This window comes from Schistocerca americana, chromosome 8 (genome assembly GCF_021461395.2).
Source record: "Schistocerca americana isolate TAMUIC-IGC-003095 chromosome 8, iqSchAmer2.1, whole genome shotgun sequence".
Taxonomy (NCBI): Eukaryota; Metazoa; Arthropoda; class Insecta; order Orthoptera; family Acrididae; genus Schistocerca; species Schistocerca americana.
The window spans coordinates 509100564-509119786 of NC_060126.1; the positions used below are offsets into that span (position 1 = coordinate 509100564).

General features: G+C 41.4%; 1 protein-coding gene across 1 annotated transcript in view; it reads left to right on the top strand.

Moving 5' to 3' along the window:
* LOC124544701 (UDP-glucosyltransferase 2-like) overlaps positions 1-19223 on the top strand; it is a 73762-nt gene that overhangs the window by 50475 nt on the left and 4064 nt on the right. Inside the window, exons 4-5 of the mRNA XM_047123340.1 lie at positions 741-963; positions 5048-5267. Coding sequence (XP_046979296.1) covers positions 741-963; positions 5048-5267 — 443 coding nt within the window. The remainder of the gene's footprint in view (positions 1-740; positions 964-5047; positions 5268-19223) is intronic.

Here is a 19223-nt window from a genome sequence, read left to right on the forward strand (position 1 = left end):
AATAGTAATATGATGAGTGTAGCTGAATTAGATCTGGTGATGTATGGGAGTTTTAGGTTAAGCAATGAGAGGCAAAATGTAGTAGATGGGTGTTGATATTTGGACTGGAAGCTAACTGGCGCCAGCAAAGTAGAGAACAGATCGGCAGTAACAAGAAAAAACTTTTCTGAAAAAGAGGCATACGTTAACAGAGAATATAAATTTTAGCAGATCTTTTTGGAAGCATTTCTGTAAAACTTTCGTCATATGGAACTGATACGTTTATGGTAGAACAGATAGGAACAGAATACAAGCTTTTGAGGGGTACAGGAATTCTGAAGATTAGATGGGTACATGGGCTAACCAGTCCAGAGATAATCAATCAAATCGGCGAGAGAATGGATTTATAGTAAAAATTGATCAGAAGAATACATCCTGAGCCATCAAGGAATAGTTAATTTGGTAATGGAGCGTCCCTGGTACTGGGGGGAAGTAAATTCTTGAGAGCAAGACTGAATGCTATAAGCAAACTGAAATGTATGCAGGTCGCAGTAGTTTTGCAGACATGAAGAAAGTTGCACAGGAGAGATTGGTGCTGAAAGTTACGTTAATCCATAATTTCGAAAAAGACCACAACGAGTGAAGAGTGGTAACTTGTACTGCGAGGAAAAACTTAAAATTATATTTTACTATAATTATAGCGAAACTGTGAACCGAACATTATCGCAATGTGTCGTCTACAGAGATGCGTTTCATTCCAGGACCTGCAAAAATTTCTGGATGCTGCAACAGACGGTGTGATCTACTTTAGCTTGGGTAGCAACGTACAAAGTGCAGACTTGCCAGAAGACATAATTAACGTCTTCCTCGGTGTGTTCTCCAAGCTCAAAGAGAAAATCATCTGGAAGTTTGAAACAGATACTCTCGCCAATCCGCCACACAACCTCAAGATTGGAAAATGGTTTCCTCAGAGTGACATACTAGGTAAGTCTGTATACCTGCCGTTTGGCTGTAATAAGAATTACAAAACATCCTCAGCATCGCCTGCCTTTTTTTTTTAAATTCACTTCGAGTCTATTTTTCTCCTCTTACTCTCCTACGTTTGCTTCTTCACCTATCTTGTCATTCATTATTAAAGATCAATAATATTCTAGTGAATCACCTTCTCTTTCCTCTTCTTCCACTCTCTCCAGCATCCTCAAGCGTACTTCTGAGTGGACGAACATATCGATAATATGGCGTCGATGAGACGATCACATCAATGATCAACACTACTCGCCAGCAAAGTACATCAACCGTATTGAACTGTTTTCATTGTTTTTAAATATTTTTGAGTCACTCGACTAGGTTCATGTACATTTATGTGAGGTACGTAATCTGGCAGTCAGCCATTCTCCAGTTAATTCTCCAAGTTCTATTTGGCAAACTAAGCATTACGAGCAACAGTAAAGCAAATACAATGTAAGACCAAAAAAAGACACATCACGAAGGAATTATCCAAATGGGACGCAATTCGGTAGATATGATGTACATTTATTGACAAATCAATGATTAAAATTTCAGAAAAATTTGATGATCCATTCAGGAGAAAAAGCTTCACAAATTGGGTTAGTAAATAACACGCTGGTCCACATCTGGCCCTTATGCAAGCAGTTATTCGGCTTGGCATGGATTTATAAGTTTGTCGGATGGCTCCCCGAGGGACATCTTGCCAAATTGTGTCCAACTGACGCGTTAGTGCGTATAGGTAGCGACTACCGACAGGACGTCGGCAAACTGCTCCTTGTGCTTCTTGACAAGTGAGTGCGAGTGAAACAATTAACATTACGTAGGGGAACTCGGGGCGGAACGGGATACTTAGTGTTGAACAATTTCTATAAAATAAGGGAACGCAAGGAAACACTTCTTAAAGTGATAAAAAAACACCTTGTAGTGTAACCTAAAGTACCTTATTTTAAAATCACTTAAAACAATACATTTTCCATTTTTTCAAGACAGTCTTGCATATTTCCCGTTCCGCCCCACCCACGGGGCAGAATGGGGTAAGGGTATTTTTTGTTAAATTATTGCATAAACGTTGAATTTGAATAACGAATATCGTATTAAATTATGACAAAATGTTGTATAACACTAAGGAATGTGTAACTTAAACAATTAAAAAGTCATTATTCAAAATAAGAAACCACTAACTACTAGCTCTTTCGAAAATAGCCACAAATCAGTATTTCCTCTTCAATCTTCACTGTCTCTGCCAGCACATGAATTGTGTGCCCACTGTGCCATGCGACCCAGCCCTCATTAGAAGCGGAGTAGAAGTCCCCACAGTAGAGACACTCAGCATCCTCTCTCTCTCTCTCTGATTCTCTCTTCTCCATCATCTTCTTCCTTTTATTTTTCTTAAGGCCTTTTATGTCCTCTGTTTTGGTTTTTTTGGGTGTACAGTTTGATATTTTTGCCTCAAGTTGCATTGCACCTGACGTCTCTGTCCTGACATTGTTCATATTTCTGCACGCTCCTCCTTTCTGTAGGCCTACTTTACGTGTGACAGCATTCTGCAGTTCCTTCTTATAAGGAGAATTTGTTAATACGACGGTTTTTCCTTTTCGTCTTGTAGTCCACCGAGTATTTTGACAGATTAATGGGACTGAAATGACAGCCTCGGGCGATATCTGGAAAGCTGAGTCGTTCGGCGAACACAGCTGGTTGGGAGAGTCTGGTATCCATGAACATCACGGGACACTATACCACGCTGCCCCGTCCAGTTCCGCCCCAAGAGCACTTTTGCGGTTAACAACTGTCATGGAGGGTAATCACTAACGTACTTAAACGCATTAAATAACTAAAGTATAACAAATGCCATGCACTTTAAGGGAATGTGTCATTTTAGGGTATACAATTAACAGTTAACAGCTTACCTGGCATTGAAAGTCACCAAACGTTAGAACAACGCAACTTCAAACTAAATCAAAATGGCTGCCCTCACTTCCCTTCCATTCGGAGAAATAGTTACATGACCATACAACAGGTTGCAACACTGTCCAATCTGAAAAAGAGCAATTTCCCATTGTGCCCCGCTATCCCGTTCTGCCCCGAGTTCCCCTACACAGGGAAAAACTTAGAACCGAAACTGTGTGAGCATTAACTGCAGATACCATTTTCCAACATTCTTCTGTAATCAAACCGAATTTTGAGATCTTGCTACCACAGTTCTTTAGTTTACTTATTTGTTGTATCTTCAATAGGTCACAATTATGATCTCCAAGTGAGTTTCATAGTTACTGTAAATCTTCTTGACGCAAAAACTTAGAACATTTCCCCTTTTGCATGATTGTCGTAACCTACATTTTTACATGTAATGGAGTCATAACCTAACCTAAAACACACACACACACACACACACACACACACACACACACACAGAGAGAGAGAGAGAGAGAGAGAGAGAGAGAGAGAGAGAGAGAAAGAGAGAGAGAGAGAGAGAGACGTCACATTATTAAGCATTTAGGCACTCTTATATGATGGAGAAGGAGTTGTCACAACTAATTCAGTCCATGTCTGAACTTAATTTTATAATATATTAAATTCTTGCACCACTATCTAGGTCGTTACAGATTTTTATGACTTAGTACTTCTCCCCTTTCTGAGCCACACTGAGTGATGGATAGTGAAGTCGTTTCTTCTTCTAGTGCTATATTTATGAAAGAGAATGCTTGCACAGTGTGATGGGTTGGTGACAAACTTCATAATGTAGCAAATGTAATGCGATGCTGTTGTCAGTATACTGAACTGATTAAAGAGCTGTCTACAAGAGATTCAAGAGTAGTCTCTCTAAAATTATAGTATAAATTGATAAAATTCTCTTTTTATATCACATATGTTCTTTCCATTTGTGATGCAGCAAACTTCCCACTGGTAATCAATTTCTTCCCACATTCGTCGCAGCAAATCGGGTGCAACTTGTGCATGGCAGCGTAAAAACGATTTTTCAGGTCGGCTCTCTTGTTTTGTAGAGGAGAAACACACACACGGTCAACGAAACCGCAGAGAAAGAAATCCAGTGGTGTGAAGTCTGGGGAGCGAGGTGGCCGTACGATTGGACATTCACAGCCGATCCACCGATCTGGGAAGCGGTTATCGAGGAAACATCAAATTTCCGTGAGAAAATGTGGTAGTGCACCATCTTGCTGGTAGTAAACCTTCCAATCTCGGTCTTCTTCATCGATCTGTGGAACAAACAAAGTTTCAAAGCGCACATCGAGTACGCTCCACAGCAGTGAAAGCAGACATTTTAACTGTGCACTACACTGGCGCTCCCGGTGGCGGAATGGGATACTGATTCACAAACTTGTGGCTGCTTGCTACAAATTGACACATCTACCGATTTCGTAAGTTATCTCAATAAATTTCTATATCATTACAAAGTTGTAAAGTCTTTTTTTCATTCATAAAGACAATTTTTCACAGGGTTAACAACTGTGCCGTGATTAGCTTGACGTGGGCTAACCGACCTTTGCTTCAGGTGAACAAAACTGTGTCTGGAGGTTTCACGGAACAAAATTATTTATTTCGGTAACAGTGTCTGCCGAACAGATTGGAAGAGCGGCTTCTCTCTTAAATTGCGTACCAATCCGAACCTTAAACTCGCAGGTGAAACGTTCTAAACGTGCATATAAGTCAGCAGAGGCGAAACAAAATATGGACGTTATCATTGTATCCTAAAGAGACTGGTACTCAGCAAAAGTTAAGAAAATGGAAGTATCAGAATCATACATAATTTCACATGTCAAAGAATAAACGGTCATCAACTGCCTTCTCTGTTTATCAACATGCTTGAGAATTTCTGATGTTACTTTCTTTCTTTCTCAGCTAAACGGTCATCAACTGCCTTCTCTGTTTATCAACATGCTTGAGAATTTCTGATGTTACTTTCTTTCTTTCTCAGCTCACAAAAATATAAAAAATTATCAGTTGCTGCTTATTAATTCCTTACAAACGGTCATAAATTGTTTTCTCTTTTTATCAACATGCTTGACAATTGCTGATGTTACTTTCTTTCTTTCTTTCTCAGCTCACAAAAACATAAAGCTGTTTATGACTCACGGAGGAATGATGGGTTTGCAAGAAGCTCTCCATAATGGCGTGCCTCTACTTGGATTTCCTGTGTTTGGTGACCAAACACCAAATCTTATCAAAGCACAAGACTCTGGATACGGCATTATGCTCAACTTTAACAATGTCACAGAAGAATCTTTGAGTTGGGCTCTAAAAGAAATTCTCACAAATCCAAGGTAATGTATCTACAGATTACTTTAAATCTGCTTGCACAAGAACGTAAGTAGATACTTTCTTTATTGCTGTCTCAGCTGTTGGAAGCTCTCAAACAGTTGAAACTGGTGCTTGAAACTCTTAGGATGTAGCTTTCACAGTAAATAACAAATTATCATGTACTACATGCTACGCCGGCCGCTGTGGCTGAGCGGTTCTAGGCGCTTCAGTCCGGAACCACGCGGCTGCTGCGGTCGCAGGTTCGAATCCTGCCTCGGGCATGGATGCGTGTGATGTCGTTAGGTTAGTTACGTTTAAGTAGTTCTAAGTCAAGGGCACTGATGACCTCAGATGATAAGTCCCATAGTGCTTGGAGCCATTTGAACTACACGCTGCCTAAGGGTTTCCTGGTGTTACATCTGGCTAGTTCTAAATACTCTGCCACATAAAACTGTGGATAACACATGGCGCTTCAGCAACACGATACGGTTCGATCGTCAGCTGTCTTGATACGAGAGAAAGACACGTCAGAGTCAATGCATATTCGTTTCGCTCCCCCTCCCTTTTTCTCTACCATCATTTGGTCCTGACTTGCCATGGACGAAAGTGCTCACTGGGTCTAATTATGAGACTTCTAATCTACCAAGTCAAGCGCAGTTTTTGCAGAACGCTGATAGAGCGTCCCAATTATTTGAGTTAACAAAAGTTCTAATGAACTGATGTATCTGGATTAGGCTGACAACGTAAGTTTTGGAATACGTTTTCTGTAGCTGGAGCGCCCTATAGCTAGCAGGCATTTCTCTCAAGTCGTGTTAAACCGTTGTCACATTCTCTTAACTTTTTGTTATTGCCGCCAGTTTCCAATCTTCCTAACGGTCATCAGACTTAGCCAGTATTTGAATTACAGATTTATGTGGACACATATATGACGTTCCATTCCGCTCTACATGAAGTTCAAAACAGGAACGGAACTCCAACACATATGGGTGATTCCATGTGAAAAAGTCAGAGACTTTTTTGATTTTTATTTTTAATTAAATTTACGTCCTAATTTTCTGAATCTACAAAAGTTCAATTTGCGTGTCGTGAGAAAATTACCGGAGTTACGAAACCATTTGAGGAAATACAGTTAAACCAAGTCAGCACTTCAGTAGATGAGGATGGAGGACAAAATGTTTGCTTTATACGTTGGCAGTTATCTAAATTTACGTTGCAGCCACAGTTGTTTCAGTTCTTGAGTTTCAAGAGCAGTACGTTATCCTTCAGACAAATTTCAGGTTCTCGCTTCCCACGCCCGGGTTCCCGGGTTCGATTCCCGGCGGGGTCAGGGATTTTCTCTGCCTCGTGATGGCTGGGTGTTGTGTGCTGTCCTTAGGTTAGTTAGGTTTAAGTAGTTCTAAGTTCTAGGGGACTTATGACCACAGCAGTTGAGTCCCATAGTGCTCAGAGCCATTTGAACAAATTTCAGTTTTTAAAGAAAAGTATGCAGCAATTTACAAAAACAGCTACGCTTCTAGTGTCCCATACATGACAAAAAACACGAAGAAGCAATTATAAAAATTCTATTGATTTTAGCATAGGAGTGAGAAAACTCAATAAATACACGCAGTGACACATAAAGTAGTGTTTAATACGTAAATGGCAACGTATGAATGTTGAAAGTAATTGTGTCCCATCTGTGGCAGTGTTTTTGGGTTGTTACTAAAATCTAAACCATTTAACACTCCTTGTCATTTTCAAGCTATGCTGGTTGGTACAGCAAGTGCCTTAATCCTTTATACTAATAGTGACTTTTTATTTATTCAGGAAAAAGGAAAAACAATGTCAGCAAAGCATAAGACACGATTTCGAGAAAAGCTGCAGAAAGATGCCAGCAAATACAGCACCCGTAAAGGAAAAGAACGCAAACAGGGTAGAAAAAGATAGGAAAACACGAAGATAAAGGCATCCTCATCTGATAAAAATTTAATTACTCATTGTAAGAAGGAAACTGAAAGAAAAAGGAAGTACTGGCATAAACTAAAATCTGTACTCACTGTAGATGAGTTGAAGAATTGTGCTTCCCAGATAGGATCATACAAATGTCTTCAGTCCCTTGGCAAAGCTGTTTCCCGGGTAAAGAAGATGCTTCCTTACAGCCCATCAGAGAAATCGAGTCACAAAATAAGCTTGTACGGGAAAGAAAGCCTGTCTAAAAAGGTTGCAAGCAGATTTCTTAAGAGACAAGAAAATTTCAAATAGTTTTCTGTTGATGACAACCGCAGCTGAAGTAGCCCATGTTTCTGAAATAAACCGCTGTCGCCGCTTCCTGGTGTGAAGTAAATGTGCTTTTAACATGTCAGTTTCTCAACTGTTCAGTTTGAACTATTAAGTCCTGCTTGTTGAAGGTAATAGTATTTTACTTTGAGAAGGTAGAGTCCCCCTCCTTCCGTATCAGGTCTTCATGTTTTACTGATGTATGTACACGTGAAGGTGTGATATGAAGTCATAAACCGGTCTTGTTCCGTGCGAGCTAACATCCCAAAGATGTTCGGTCTCACATGCGGTTCCTCTTCGTCGAAATGTCTTGGCTAAAACTCGTCTAGGGTGTGAACCGCACGTGTCGCATTACACGCCCTAAATTAGACACTTGTGACCCTTTGGTTAAATTTTCTGGCTGATGGCAAGTTTGCGAAATACAAAGTTAACGTAACATATAATAACAGCAGTAATAATATCGGGAACTAAATTAACGACCCATAAATGATGTAGGCCAAACAGTTGCGATTTGGTTAGAATAATGTTTATTCAGAAAGCAAACTAATAGCGGAAGTGGTCGTATTTAGAGTTACTGTTACACTCGAACGCATATCCATTTGACACAGTTCGTTCATTCACAATCTCATCGCGAAATACAAGTCTAATATTCCACCTCGTTATCTTCGCGCTCAGAGACTAAATCCCGCGGTACCACACAACGCGAAATTTTCTAAGTCGTCTCATCTCTCAGCAACCTAAACACCGACCGTCCGCTTCCGCGTCTCCGCCAGCACTGTCTCTTTTTGTTATCTCCAGCCGAACCGTCCCCTTTGGTGTCCCGACCAGAACTGCCCCTCTCTGCCCGTGTCCGGCCGTGTTTTCCGCGCGCGTCGAACATCGTCACTCAACTGACTAGGGCAGTTCCCTTTCCTGAAGCCGTCCATCTGATTGGCTACAACTTATTCTACATTACTTTTCATTGTCAAATCTTGACCACTTTCACGTTCTAAATAAAGTAACAGTGATATCCATTAGATAATAAACGTTAAATTCTTTTACATAAAACCAATATAATATCCTTCTAAACTTTGAATGTCACGGCGAGTAGCCTTGCACCAATGTGCTTTCTGATAAATAAATAAAGAACTAAAGTAACTGTTATGCACTAAACATTACAACAAGTATTCTATTACCTAATGATTGAATAAGTTGTCATGCTGTCATCGTTCAATGTGTTTTGTGTGGAGGAAACGATGATCTGATGCTTAACTTAAATACTGATAATTTAAATTTACTATATCTTTTAAACAAATAAAGTTACAGAGTTGATATTCACTACGGTTGTCATTTTAATGATGCGCTTCAATTTGAAATGTCGATCGTTAAGATCGACCAAAGCGTTCAAATTTTAGCATTCAGGTCTTTGTTAATTTCACTTCAACAGTAAATCCTAAACTATTATAGATATGATAAATATTTAAGTTTTATTGGGATCACCATGAAAACTTATGGAGGATGGGAGATTAAAATTACTGTGGCTTGATCCCCTGTATTACTACAGAATTAAATAGTTTTCATAAATGTTTCCCTTTATGGCCGATCTTAGGTATACCATATTTAACACTGCTACGTCTCCCCCATGAACCATGGATCTTGCTGTTGGTGGGGAGGCTTGCGTGCCTCAGCAATACAGGTAGCCGTACCGTAGGTGCAACCACAATGGAGGGGTATCTGTTGAGAGGCCAGACAAATGTGTGGTTCCTGAAGAGGGGCAGCAGCCTTTTCAGTAGTTGCAAGGGCAACAGTCCGGATGATTGACTGATCTGGCCTTGTAACAATAACCAAAACTGCCTTGCTGTGCTGGTACTGCGAACGGCTGAAAGCAAGGGGAAACTACAGCCGTAATTTTTCCCGAGGGCATGCAGCTTTACTGTATGATTAAATGATGATGGCGTCCTCTTGTGTAAAATATTCCGGAGGTAAAATAGTCCCCCATTCGGATCTCCGGGCGGGGACTACTCAAGAGGATGTCGTTATCAGGAGAAAGAAAACTGGCGTTCTACGGATCGGAGCGTGGAATGTCAGATCCCTTAATCGGGCAGGTAGGTTAGAAAATTTAAAAAGGGAAATGGATAGGTTGAAGTTAGATATAGTGGGAATTAGTGAAGTTCGGTGGCAGGAGGAACAAGACTTTTGGTCAGGTGAATACAGGGTTATAAATACAATACCCCCCCCCCCCCCCATAAAAAAAGAAAATAGTAACACGTCGATTTCCTTTTCGACGCGATAATTATGCATTATTTCAGCCTTGGTGGACTTGATTCTCAGTCTTTCTTTCAAACTTACTGTTAACTACTTCCACTAACGACGCTTACCAATACTAGGGCAAACAATACAATTTCATCAGCAACACAACTGTAGTTGAAATCGAGAGCGTGCCCAGGATCTGAACTGATGGGGAGAGGGGCAATACAGGAAGAGAAGTGAAGGGAACGAAACACAATTTCTTATGAAATAAAACTCGGCAGTGTCCTTATTAATCACCAAACACATTCCGGATACAACTTTATAGTTGGTTCCTACTACATACTACGTTCTTAAGGGAGAGAGTACAGTTTGTCTGAGATTTGTATATCTTGTTTTGCTGTCAGGTAGGTAACGTTGTGACACATGTACGCACTTCCTATTTGACATCGACTGGTTAAAAATAGGAGCAATATAACGAATTGAAGACACAACGGTACTGCAAGTTTCTAGAATCTCCATTTTCAGTGAAAATAACAGCAAATCTCCAAGTATTATAAATATTCAACATGTCCTCCTAAGCTACAGGATCGATTTCAACGAAACTTGGTACACCATCCGTTGTTATCTGGAAAGAAATACTAAGCAGGTAAAACGCAGCAACTCTCATTGGGATGTGTTGGGCGTGATAACAGGGTGATGTACAGAGAAGGGGAGCAGCAGGAAGTGGACAGAGAGAGCGGGATAGAGGATGAGGAGATGGGCAGAGAGGGGGGCAAGAGGGAGATGGACTAATAGAATGGTTACTCAGCTAACAAGTAAATAATTTTGAGATTACGTGATAAATAGTTGTTAGTTTACTCGCTTCTAATCAGTGTCCATTAAATACTCTCAATTTCTTAAAACTGATGCTGATTTACACTTGTGTGAGCTTTATTGGAGTGAGTGTGAGTTCGCTTTTTCTAAGGGGTCTAGAAGGGCATTGACACTTACCTGCTCCTCGCTAGTCACGCTCTTGGTTTAGGCACCTTTTTTTAAAAATCGTATTTCTTCTTTGTTTTCTCAGTTCAGTAATTTGAATTTCACGATCTCCTTCCCTGGACCAGTTTTCAATTCTGATTTTTCCATTATCCTGACTAACAGTTTTAAACACATCTGTTTCTCATTATATAAACGTAAGCTGCATTAATACCTTATTTATCAAGGGATGATAACGTACCAATATCAGATATGCTTTAATGACATGTAATGTTGTTAGGTGATGATAATGTTGACTGAAACCAGCTGCAAAAAAGGGTCAGTTCATCACGAGTTCGTTAGAGATGTGCCGCAAAATCGGACTGGACAAGAAGGGAAAGCGACACAGCCGTAAAGGTCTCAGGGAAATCTTCGGTATGTACCTGAAAACACCGCATCACGGCTGCCCTTTATGGGCCAGGCTGTGGCGGGAAGACACGGGTGCGTGATACAGCAGTATGGGTGTGTTGGCAATAGTCCACTTGGGTAGAGGTTTTGATGGTTCAAATGGCTCTGAGCACTATGAGACATAACATCTATGGTCATCAGTGCCTGGAACTTAAAACTACTTAAACCTAACTAACCTAAGGACATCACACAACACCCAGTCATCACGAGGCAGAGAAAATCCCTGACCCCGCCGGGTATCGAACCCGCGAACCCGGGCGCGGGAAAGAGGTTTTGAGTTCAGCAGAGGTTTCATCTATAGATGCGTGGGTAATTTAGGAGAAACCTTGGGCATCGAAGTCGCGTGTGCACTGAGCGCGATATACAGGATTATTCTAAGCGCTGGATCCATTTTCAAAAATTCGTATGTAAAGTCCAAATCCAAAATGAACAAGCTTTATACCAATGAAACGAGGATGTTTCAAAGTTTTCGGCGGGCTGCAGCGGGCGGGCGATGGTGGTTTCAGAAGCGGCCGGTAGAGTTCGCGCGGCAATAGGGCAGTCATTTCGTTTCATTGTCAGTTGTGAGTGAGATGGCTACTGTGGAGCACAAGGTTTTCTGCGTTCTTGAGTTCGCGAAAAGTGAGTCGCAAATTGCACTGCAGCGGGTATTTCGTACCAAATTCAGTATTCAACCACCAACTCGCAAAAGCATTACCCATTGGTTTAAGCAATTTAAAAAGACTGGGAGTGTGGGCAAAGGAAAAAGCACAGGCCGATTGCGCGTGTCAGAGGATAATGTCCCACGGATTCGAGAAAGTTTCGTGCGCAGTCCCAGTAAGTCTACCAATAGAGCCAGTCGAGAACTTGGAAGACCCCAACCAACTGTATGGATAGTTCTGAGACGGCGTTTGCTGTGCAAGCCCTACCGACTACAACGTGTGCAGGCTCTCAACCGCAATGACAAAGGATCTCGCATTTTGCGGTTATGTGCTAGCAAAGATGGAGGATGGCGCATTTCTACAACGAGTCGCTTTTTCCAAAGCTGTTTCACAGAGGAAGACCGCACTGCAGTTCCTTCTGTAAATCCTCGCACGAACGAAAAAATGGCTGACATCGAAATAAGTGTCCAAGGAATAGAAAAGCAACTGAAATCACTCAACAGAGGAAAATCCGCCGGACCTGATGGGATACCAATTCGAACTTGCCCCCCTTCCAACCGCCGTGTACCGCAAGTCTCTAGAGGAACGGAAGGTTGCAAATGATTGGAAACGAGCACAGGTAGTTCCAGTTTTCAAGAAGGGTCGTGGAGCAGATGCGCAAAACTATAGGACTATATCTCTGACATCGATCTGTTGTAGAATTTTACAACATGTTTTTTGCTCGCGTATCATGTAATTACTGGAAACGCAGAATCTACTCTGTAGGAATCAACATGGATTCCGGAAACAGCGATCGTGTGAGACCCAACTCGCTTTATTTGTTCATGAGACCCAGAAAATATTAGATACAGGCTCCCAGGTAGATGCTATTTTCCTTGACTTACGGAAGGCGTTCGATAGAGTTCCGCGCCATCGCCTGATAAACAAAGTAAGAAAATTAGAGAGATTCGAGCGCTCACACAGGCTTTCTGGGACAGTGGCACGTAAAGTGCCCTCCGCCACACACCGTTGGGTGGCTTGCGGAGTATAAATGTAGATGTGTAATATTTATCGCTGAAGCGTCGTTCCACCTTAGTAGAAAAGTCAACAGACACAACATTCAGCATTACACCACAAAAGAGACTCACCGAAGCTCAACGTGTTCTGTGCCGTATCCCGTACAAAGGTTTATGGACCATTTTTCATTGCGGAAAGATTTGTAACAGGATTCCCGTACCTGGACATGTTGGGAGAATGGCTGTTCCCTCGAGTTATGGAAGATTCCAAGGACTTCACTTTCCAAGAGGATGGAGCTTCGCCCCCTTTGGCATCGTGTTGTGCGAGGCTTTTTGAATGACTCCCTTCGTCAGTGCTGGTTCGGTCGCAGGGGACTTGAGGACCTGGCTCTGCACTTCTAGCCGCCGAGATCTCCTGATCTCTCACCCTGCGACTATTTCTTATGGGGTTATGTGAAGGAATCTGTTTACGTCCCGCCTCTACCAACCACTCTGAACGATCTGCGGAACCGGATCACTGCTGCCGTGCACTCAGTAACAGCAGACACGCCTTCGCGTGTGTGGGACGGCTTTGGCTACCGCGTCGATGTTTGCCGTGCAGCCAGAGGTGGTCACATTGAACATTTATTACATTTTTAAGTGTTAAATAATTATTAAAACCTAATTATTTACAAATTATTAAATTTATTAGACTAATATCAAACATTATGAAAACAACTTGAAACTTCCTCTTTCCATTGGTATAAAGCTTGTTCATTTTTGATTTGTACTTGAATAAATACGAAATTTTTTAATGCGTCCATCATTTAGAATAACAATGCATATCTGTGTAACTGTTGTCAACATAGACGACAAAAGACGAACGCGTACTTCCCTCGTCAGCGATATCCTCACTGTGGACAATGCAACGTATTGTATAGACAAGCAGCAGAATTTCTTGTTTTCCGTAGCCAGGATAAACTCGCGCAGCATCTCTGAGAAATATGGGGAGAGTTTCAGATGGAAGATATTTCTGAGGCCGGCGTTAAGTTATGGAAATGTTTATGTACTGGAATATGTGCAGCTCATCTCTTCCCGCGAATGACGTTCACTCTTAATAGATGACTTTAAGGATTTCCATACAAGTGTTGATGGACAGATCATCAGATGACACGTGGTCTGTAGAGCAACTGACGAAAAAATGGTCGGTACCTTCTTTCCGCAAATTGCACTACGACTTTCATCCATCTCTTATGATTGTCATAACAGATAAATGCCTTATCAGAAGCACTAAAAGGAACCTTATCCGAGAGTACAAACGAAGTATAAAGCACTTCTTCGATTCTCCCTCTATGCCACCAAAGACACACATGTGTTCGATTTCGTTTCTCAGGAGCCGTCCTTTGCCGCGAGCTGCGACTCGTCAGTTTCTACTGTTTTGTTATGACCATCTTTGGGGACACTTTAGTTTGTAACACAGACATAGCACACTTCGCGACAGAATCCGTAATAGCCCCACAGTCGTGACAGACACTTCACTTTCAGAAGCAGTTGCTTCTAATGTATAACTTTACACCAAGCAGGAAAAGATAATGACACTCTTTTCAGTGCTCAGTTTTGACGTGTCAAACCGAGTCTTCTTCCTTGCTGATGTCCCTTTCTTACATTTTATCCAATGCAGCTCGAAGGGGAACTCGACACCACAGATTGTCTTGTAAAGATTATCGCATGTCTGGCCGTGCCATTCGACGCAATTTTTTTTGTTCCGCATTTGGCAACAAGCTGTAGTTCCAACAAAACCCGAAGAACTTTTCCAATGTACATATTCGACGAATTAATTTCCGGCAAGAAAAGTTTACTTTTGGTAGATATCAAAACAGATTCAGTCATTACTATTTACGCCATTGTGTGATATTCCCCTGGCAACGTAGAAAACAAGATCCAGATTCGCCCGTCACGACAGCGAGGCATTCGTTGTATCGCTATTATTGCGTCCCCGACTTCGGTAACCAATGCTTCTTCCAAATTACCGATGCGTGCGTTTGACGTAGAATAATTGAGCCGCGGTGGTGGGGACGGTGGGGGGTGGGGGGTAAGATGGCACAGCAAACACATCTGGGTGCCCTTTCGAGACGCGGCATGACCGGGAGGTTGAAGGGTGGACGCAGGTGAATAGAGACAAAGGAGCATATAGCACCGTTTCTAGGCCTTGGAAGAAAGGTTAGGGTTTAACGTCTCGTCCACACAAAGGTCATTAGAGACTGAGCACACGTTCGGAATGATTTCAGGATGTAAAAGGAAACTGGCTGTGCCATTTCAAAGGAACCATCGCGATATCTTCCTCGAGCAATTTAGGGAAATCACGAAAAACATACAAATCTGGATGGTTGGACGCGAATTTGAACCGTCGTCCTTCCAAATAAGAGTCCAGTGTGCCAATCACGCGCCATCTCGCTCCCTCGAGACCCCGCAGAAGATATCACGAGACCTTGGCCGGTATCACGGTCAAGATAAGCAGCGTCGCTACCCAATGCCAGAAACGTTATCTCGCTTTGAGTGCCCGCGGCCTAGCGCCTCCGCTGAGTCACGCACGCCGCGTACTCGGCGAGGTTGCTGGGCACACTTCGCTACCAGCCATTCCTGTTCCCCTCGTACTGTGGCACCGCTTGACTCAGCGCTGCTGCGTCTTGTTCTCTGCAACTCGCTACGAAACATCCACGTTAGAAAGATTTTCACTGGTCACGAAGCTCAATTGGACGTTGTTTAGCAGATATTAAACTCTAGCAACCGCAACTTCATCACTTTGCTGTTCGAAAATCGCTGTTGGGTAATTTCCAAGAACGTATGAAAGCGATATATATCGAACGCGCGACTGTCGCGGAACAAGACAGGCCCCCACAACCGCACGAGTGGTCGACTGTGAAGAGCGGACAAATTGAATAGCTGGCCGGCGGCCATTAGAGTGGTAAACTGACGCGCGGAGTTCGAATGTTTATACATCGCTTTTTGTTATAAAATGCCTTCCGTTGAGTTAGGTCACAAACGTAATGCCTCATTTAAATACCTTACTACAATATACTTTTTAATTTATGAACAAACAGCAACTAGTCACTGTTTATGAATTTATCTTACGTACTACATGGAATCTGCCGTAGCTAAGAGTTATGTACTGGACCCCTAGCATTTTTCGTAGTTCATTTACGATAGATGTACGCAAAATGCATCAAAATACTCGAAGATTTGCCCACTATATAGACATTTTCTGACTCTACCTTGCTTCAGATTTTATGACGAGAAGTGCGTTATATATGGCATAGTGCTTTGGCAACTCACGACCAAATTATCATGTTTCAACCTAGCCTAGACCATGACAACACTACCGATCAGCCAACTTTCTTCAAAATGATGAGAACATATAAAATGGTATTCTGTCGGTCGGAAATCTTGCCTCTTGACAGCGTGTAACCATTTTTGTAACAGCTGTGGTTTTGAGAAAGGAAACCTTCAAATAGATGCACAGACATTATGCTAATACCGTGTTACAAAAACATTTATTAAGCAAGTGCGCTGACATACAAAACAACTTAAAATCCACATACCTGTGAAATGTAATGTTCGTTCCTTTCTCGAATTTATTTGTACAATTAATCGCTGCACAACTCTTCACCATTGTACTTCTTTTGATTGGAATGTACAGACAGTAGAATTACGAGTAACAAATACTGTATGTACGCCCCAACAAATATACAACGTAGAATCAGGGGTCTTCATAAACAACAATACTACACAACACATCAGACTACAACCACTATAATGGCGTCCAGCCGAAGGTTCAAATTATCCCGCGACTGCAGTGCCATCAGTGAGTCTAGTTATATTTTACAAGGTCTTTGGAACAAGACATCGATTTTGTTTACAGCGATCGGAACTATTAGAACAAAAGACGAAGATGTGGATTTCGGTTATAGCGTTGGCAACAACCAAAACAATGCATGAAAATTGTCCAATGACGACGTTACATGTTATTTCAATACCTTGCTTGTCATCCATATCTTCGTACTGGGAAATTCCGAGGGTGCATTGTAGCAACATCTCTTAAGGAAACTGGCAAGTCTCACAGGGAAGTTTTATACCATGTAACCGCAAATTGTGGATGTAGATGTATAGAAAAATACAGATCATCTCGGTCTCCCCATCGTCCTTCTCTTCAGACGGATGATTTCAGGGATTACCATAATCGCTTTATGTTCTGTGTGTGCACAGACGGATCATCGGAAGACAGAATGGAATACAAACTCGTGGTGAAATCCCTCTTCATTCAAAGCGTTGTGCGATTTCCATCCATTTGTAATGAGTTTGGTGCCAGGCAAATTAAGTTCTTAACAAAAGGCACTAAAGTTAATTTAGTTCTGGAATACACTTTCACAATGAAACATTTTCTTCAAGCTCCTTCTATGCCTCTGAGTACCCTAATTGGTTCAGTTTCGTTCTTGAGAAGTCGTCCGTTCCCATATTTTCGAGTTGTTATGTGCAATTCATCTGCTTCTACAAACTTTTTGACATCATCTATTGGACCACTACCATCATTAGCCACAATTACGTAAGACACTTCTCGACAGAAACCGTAATAGTCACAAACAGTAGTAATCGACAGTCCAGTTTCCGATGCTGTCTTTTCCAGCATGTAATCTTTAATCCGGTAGGAAACCAAGATGACGCTCTGCTCATTGTCAGTTTTAAAATTATCGAACAATGTGTTTTCCCTTATACTCGTTCTTTTCCGGCTTTTGCTACAATACAGCTGTAATGGGAACTCAAGATAGCTACTTTTTCAGCCAAGTATGACGCAGTTGTCCCCATAACAATCCAGGCAATTTCTAATGTTGTGATTCGGCAGCAAATAGGACTTACGACATAAGTTTAAGCAATTTTCAATGGTACTCAACCTAGGGATCAAATCACGCCACGTTTGGTATTATAAGGACTCAGGGGCCCCGACTTATAAAAAATATTGGGGGAGCCTATACTGGGGGTTTTGCCCTGGGAAATTTTCTAAATTTTAGATGAAAAATAGTGAGTTTTAAAGTTTTTTTACGCATTTTAGTCATATGATCAACATTAGAACTCCGAAAACTGGACTCTCCATAACTCGACGCTCTGGAAATTAAATTGTTATGTTTTCTTCAACAACTTCTATGAAGTCTTGCATAAAACAACGATAATTAAGAATTTGTATTTGAAATGGAAACAGGAATTTCGCGTCCATTATGTAATTAGAAACAAGAAGACGTCCATTATTCATAAAAAATGATGATGAGTTTTATAATTACGAGATGTGGGTATTTCACATTGAGCGAGAAAAAAAAAAAAACAACGATGATGCCATGAAGATTTTAATCAACGCACTTTTAACCTCAACTGGTTCACATTCCATTACGCTAGCGACTGCACTACACATTCAAGGAGGGTTTGTGTAACAACTGCATTATATATGTCACTGGGAAAACTTCAAAGCCTATTATCTCCGTAAATTTATGAAAAAGATTAAGAGCAGCCTATTTCTCGGCACTTTTTAACCGTGTTCCACGCGCGTGTTTGACTACGGAACAGAAAGCAGGCTCAGCCATTTTCATGCTGCACATTAATAGCGCGACAATCGGAGAACAACGTTGCAGAAGCCGTGACTACACGATTTTTGAAATAAAAACTACGTAGCTAAATCGAGATTAAGAAAAACGTTGATGACTGTTAATACAGTTGAATATCTTAAAGTTTCATTTAACGTAACTTAGTAATAAGATATCTCATACATAAGTAGGACGTATTTCCAAGAGCGTAACAACACCACAGTACGTGTGCTGCGGCTTCTGACCAATCATTGTCTTATGATGAACGGATACTTACGTTACAGCATTCTAATGCACTCTGGTGGGAGATTTCCAAACTTGTATTAACAGTGGCTAGAATAGCCAATGGAAGAAGAGAAACAAGTATCTAAAACGATTTCAAAACAAAATAGTGAACGTCGATTAAAGCATTAAAGCATAATATACAAGACAGGGATTCGATAGCAAAGTTTTAGCATTCTCACATGGTATAAGCCTCTTGACTGTTGTGGCGAAGTGCTCAAATGGTTCAAATGGCTCTGAGCACTATGGGACTTAGCATCTGAGGTCATCAGTCCCCTAGAACTCAGAACTACTTAAACCTAACTAACCTAAGGACATCACACACATCAATGCCCGATGCAGGATTCGAACCTGTGACCATAGCGGTCGCGTGGTTCCAAACTGAAGCGCCTAGAACCGTTCGGTCACAATGGCCGGCGACCAAGTGCTGTCAAAACTGAAATACTAAGTGATTTTAGGTCTTTATGTAGATTGTTCTTATTGCTGGTATTGATACTATGTATTGAGTTATTGGTTGGAAATAGAGATATTTCATTAAGGAATAATAT